The sequence below is a fragment of the Aptenodytes forsteri genome, unplaced genomic scaffold (assembly GCF_000699145.1).
Source record: "Aptenodytes forsteri isolate BGI_AS27 unplaced genomic scaffold, ASM69914v1 Scaffold192, whole genome shotgun sequence".
NCBI lineage: Eukaryota > Metazoa > Chordata > Aves > Sphenisciformes > Spheniscidae > Aptenodytes > Aptenodytes forsteri.
The window spans coordinates 264,887-270,124 of NW_008794891.1; the positions used below are offsets into that span (position 1 = coordinate 264,887).

Consider the following 5,238-nt stretch of genomic DNA (forward strand, 5'->3'; position numbering starts at 1 on the left):
GGTGTCGCCCGTGGGGACGCTACGGGCTGGGCCAGCTGGGCTGGACAGGGAGGATGGGGCAGCTGGGGATGGTCCCCTGTGGCCCCCTGTGCTGGTCCCCTCCTCCAGCCCTGGGATGGGGGAGTGTCCCAAGGACACACGGGCGAGCGGTGGCAGAGCCTCTGACTTCCAAAGTCCCCTGCACGATGCACAACATACACACGCGTGCCCGCCCGGTGCCAGCCCCACACAGACACCCGTGTGGGGCTGTCTGGGGTCCCCAGGGGGGAGGAGACGGGACATTAGGGACACCCATCACCCCAGGACGCTCTGCAGGCAGAGAACAGGAGGAGCGGGGATGGGCTGGCAGGGTGGGGACGGTGGCATCTCCTACCCACACACGTGCATCCCTGCAGGTCCGTGCACGCCTGTCCCCTCATTAACAGAGCGCTTAATTCTTCCATCTCTCGGGCTCCGCTCCCGTTTCCCCTCGTTTGGGGCCACCAGCTGGAGCGTTCCCATCCCTCCCCGTTCGCCCTTTCCCGGGGGTGGGGGGTTTGGTTTCCCCCACCTTCCAACAGGCCCCGGGGCCGTGGGCAGAGGTGGGCAGGGACACCGCTGCCTGCCTCCGCCTTGTCTTCGTCACCGTCTCGAAAGCAGCTGCCCGGACGCTGGGGAAACCCGCACCCAGCCCCGATGCCGGCCGAGGGATGGGGTGGTTCTTCCTCGGGGCACCCCTATTTTTGGGCTGCGGGCAGGGGTCAGGGAGGCAGCCCCGGTGCTGCTCCGGCGAGGTCAGGAAGGGAGTGACATCACCCCATCACCCCGGCGTGATGTCATGCCACAGAAGATGACGCGATGCTGCCCATGGAGATGCCACCGGCTGCAGCGGGTTCCCTCCACCCCCCTGGGTCACCCCAGTGTCCCCATCACCAGCTCAGGGTCCCCAAGCCGGTGCCGCTGGCACTCCCCATCCCGCGGCCGCATCCAGCCAGGCACATTGCTCGTCCCTAGCACCTCTCCCACGCCTCCCCCCGGATTCGGATCACTGAGGGGGCAGGTTGGGGGCAGGGAGCGGTGGCCCCCGACATGTCCCTGTCCCCGGGGTCCTGAGTCCCCCAGCTGCCTCGGGATGCCCTCAGCATCCAAAGGATCCCGCTGCAGGGCAATAGAGGTGTTGGGGCCACGTGTGGGTTGGAGTGGGGAAAAGGTGGGGGTAATAAAAATAAGGTTTCCCCCCCGCCCCCAGCAGTGTCTGCCGGAGCTTTTCACTGGGTTTAACAAGCTGGGAAGGGAAAACAGAAATATTTAATAAGGATTTTTTTAAAATGAAAGCCCTATTTACTGAAAACTTCTTTAGAAACCACAGCAGCGTGAGTTTTTATTTCTTTTTCTTTTTTCCCCCATTAAAACCCCCATTTTCCCCACTCACTACCTGTTTCCCCATCCCCTACCTGGCCCCTTTTTGGCTGGGCTAGCAGCCTTCGCTCCCTGCCTCTTCTCCTCCTGCTCCTCACGGCTTGGAGGAGGGGGCAGGATAAGTCCCATCTGCCCCGGGGGCTGAGCTTCCCCCGCGGCCGCTCGCTCACGGCCGCGCTGCTTAATACCAGGGAGGAATTTGAAGTTGCTCCAGCGGACTGTAAATATTTGGGCTACGGCTGACAAGGAAAATTTAAATGCTTTGAGAGGGGAAAAAAATCACCCAGATGGGGGATGAGGCAGCGGGGGCGGATGGCTTGGGTGCTCCTAAACACCCTGGGGCTGACACCGGGGGCTCCTCCGTAGGGGACACCTCTCAGCCCCCTGCCATGGGGGTGTCCCAGCTCCCGCCCCATCCTCTGCCTGCAACAGGGACCTGCCTGCACAGCCCTGGCTTGGCCAGAAAGGACCAGTCCCTGCGGGTCCCCGTTGCTCCCCTGGGGATGCCCCGTTTTCCCGAAGCGGATGGTGGGGCTGGAGGACCCGCTGGAGGTGGCCGAGCCTTTTGTCCTGTGACTGGGCACCACTGGGAGAGCCTGGCTCCCATCCTCTTCCCCCATCAGGTATTTATGGCCATGGTGAGACCCCCCCCCCCCCCCCCCCGCCTTCTCTGCTCCCCAACTCCCTCAGCCTTTCCTCCTAGGAGAGATGCTCCAGTCCACCACCTTCACGGCCCTTTGCTGGACTCTCTCCAGTATATCCATGTCTCTCGTGGACTATGGAGCCCAGCACTGGACCCAGGTGTGGCCTCACCAGGGCTGAGTAGAGGGGAAGGATCCCCTTCCCTCGACCTGCTGGCAATGCTTTGCCTAATGAAGCTCAGGATACCCTCAGCCTTCTGGTCAACCATGACCGTGACACCGTGGTCAACCTGGTGTTCAGCGGCACCCCCAGGTCCTCTTCGGCTGAGGTGCTTTCCAGTTGGGTGGCCATGGCTACGTGGGGTTGTTCCTCCCCGGGGCCAGGACTTTGCGCTTCTCCTCATTGAACGTCATGAGGTTCCCCTCTGACCGCTTCTCCATCCTCTCCAGGTCCCTCTGGATGGCAGCAGGATCCTCTGGCATCTCCACCACTCCCAGGCCTGTGTCACCAGCAGCCTCCCAGCAGGTCCACCCCAGCCCATCAGTGACTTTGTCCCCAGCTGCCCCAGTGCCAGGGGGTTGTGCACACGCCGGGCAGGTTGGCGGCTGCGTGCAGAGGGCTGGGAGCCTGGAAGACCAGTTGCACCCTGGGAATGGTCATACTGGATCAGACCAAAGCTCCAGCTAGCTCAGCATCGTGTCTTCCCGATGGGAAGCGTTGGAGGCAGAGGAGGACGGGAGGGACGCCTCCACCCCCTCCAGCCGCATCCCGGGGGCAGGAGGAAAGGGTTCACAGAGGGACCCAACACCGGAGAAGCACCCAGTCCCCCGATGCTCCTGCATCCCCATGGGTGCACCCTCGGGCAGGGTGAAAGCTGCTGCTCGGATGAGCCGCTCTCTCCGTCGGCTGCTGCCAAGACAGATCTGCTCTTTGCAGGCTTAGCGTTATTAGATTAGCTGGCGGCTCTTGCCTGGGTTTGGAGGGAGCAGGTTTTATCCACTTAAAGGCAGGAGAGCAGCCCAGAGCTCTGCTGGTGGCCCCAGCCAGGGAGGTGGCATGTCCCCGTCCATCCCAGTGCATCCTGGCCGTCAGCGATGCCCAAATCCCCTTGGAGGTTTGGAGCCAGATGCCCACCACCGTTCGAGGTACACCTGGCTCTCCCCTTTGTGTGCCTCCTGTCTGTGCCTCAGTTTCCCCACGCAGCCCAAGACAGGGGGTCTCAGCCCTGTCCCCCCCGGGTCACACAGCAGATCACAACTGCTCGCAATCGTCGGACGCTTCTTGGCTGTTGCATGGAGCAGAGGGAGGTCTCCAGCCTGAGCCAAGGCTGCAGAGATGCTGCTACGGGCAAGAGCAGGAGGGATACAGCTCTGCTGGGCTTTGGGGGGCTCCCATGGGAAAAGCTGCTGCAGGGTCCCCTCCAGCCTTGCATCAGTGGGTGGGATGGAAAAGGCTGGGGAGCCCCGAGGGGCTCTGCCCTACCCAGCAGCCCGAGACCCTTCTCCCGCTGAGCCCACCAAAGGATGCTGCAGCCCTGGCAGAGCTCAAAGCTGACCCTCTCCTCTCCTCTCCTCTCCTCTCCTCTCCTCTCCTCTCCTCTCCTCTCTCCTCTCCTCTCCTCTCCTCTCCTCTCCTCCTCTCCTCTCCTCTCCTCTCTCCTCTAAAGTCAGGGGAGGGGTAGAGGCTTATCCCGAGAAAATTCTCACACTTCCCGGACCCTGCAGAGCAAAGGCGATGGGGCACGGAGCCGTGACGTGGGGAGGTCCCAGGGGACCGGGACCCTCCGCTCCCAGCCCCTCATCCTCACCCAGCGTCCGAGGGAAGGAGCCGAAGCGGTGCCGAGGTTTGAACCAGCCTTTATTTCTCTCTCTAAGGAAAGTAACTCAGTGGTACAAATATACTTTGGCATGAGAACCAGAGAAACCTTGCCGGGGGGAGGGTGGTTCCCTGCGGGTGCCCTAGGATGAGAAAGATGCAGAGAGCAAAAAGAATTTCCCCAGAGTCGTCAACAAGTTTCCCCCAGGACTCCTTTCCGATAGATATTTATAGATTTCTATAGATATGATGATAGCGTCATTTATAATAAATATCCTCTCTGGTATCTAACAGTATGTACAGGTCGTCAAGTATTAGAAATACATTGGTTTTCTTCTGTTAAAAGGTGAGAAAGGAACCAGGCGGGCTGGGTGCCCCGGCTGTCCCCAAAGTCCCCCTGGCACCCCCGGGGCTCAAAGAGGGGCCAGTGCGTGTCACGGCGTCCCCCGGTGTCCCCGCTGGGGGGGGGGGGGGGGGCAGCCGGGGCTTGGGGGGGGGGGGGGGGGGGGGGAGCGCGGTCCTGGGGGCAATGGGGGTGCTCCCCATGGGGCTGGGGGCTGCCCCGTGCATGGAGGGGGGCAAGGAAAGAAGTTTTAGCCCCCCTCTTGCCATGTTGGGGTGGCCGTGCCGGAGGTGACCCCCAGGATATCCTGGGGGGTCAGGGGGACCCCTGGGGGAGCATCCCCTGCTCTGGACTCAAGGTGTCGGGGCGAGATGGGGTGTGGGTTGAAAGGGGACTGGTGCAACCCGGGGGTGTGAAGGAGAAGGGTGAAAAAGTCTTACAATGCCCTGGGTTGTCCCCCAAAAAAGCTCCCCGAGGGTAACGGCTCCGGCCCCAGAGCTGTCGGGGGGGAGGATGGAGACGGGGGTCCCAGGGGACCGCACTGCTGCCGCCCGTCCTGCCTCCCGGGGATGGCTCTGGGCTTCTCGCTGCCTCGCCACTGGGAAAATCCCGAGGACATCCAGGTTTGCCCATCTAAAAAGGGTTCAAATAACCCCATAAAGCTCTCGGAGGGCTGCCCACCAAGCCGCGGCAGGCGTTTTCGGCAGCCTACGTGACTCATGGCTTGTTTTCTCGGCCGCAGGGGCAGGCTGACGTGCGCAGCGATCGAAAAAGCTCCGTCTAAGCCCCTCTTAGCCTGATTTGCCCACTGATGCATGCCCGCCTTCGCCGCGGTGGCCCTGTCGCCGGAGGAGGCAGAGGATGGAGGGGACGGGACCCTGCTGCTGCCCGTGGTCGGTGCCGGGATCCCCACGTCCTCCTCTCCCCCGTGTCCCACGAGGCCTCCGGTGCACGCACAGTCACGCACCCGGCTCCCGGCCGCGCTGTGGCACGCAGCCTCGCACGCTCGGGCTGCCATGGGGCTGCCATGGGGCTGCCCC

The 5,238-nt window shown here is 62.7% G+C and overlaps 1 protein-coding gene across 1 annotated transcript in view; it reads right to left on the reverse strand.

Annotated features, from left to right (window-relative positions):
* Positions 1–2,391, reverse strand: part of SLC35F6 (solute carrier family 35 member F6) — an 11,030-nt gene extending 8,639 nt beyond the window's left edge. The window contains exon 1 of the mRNA XM_019470965.1: positions 2,312–2,391. Within this exon, the coding sequence (XP_019326510.1) occupies positions 2,312–2,391 (80 nt within the window). The remainder of the gene's footprint in view (positions 1–2,311) is intronic.
* Positions 2,392–5,238: the final 2,847 nt, after the last annotated feature.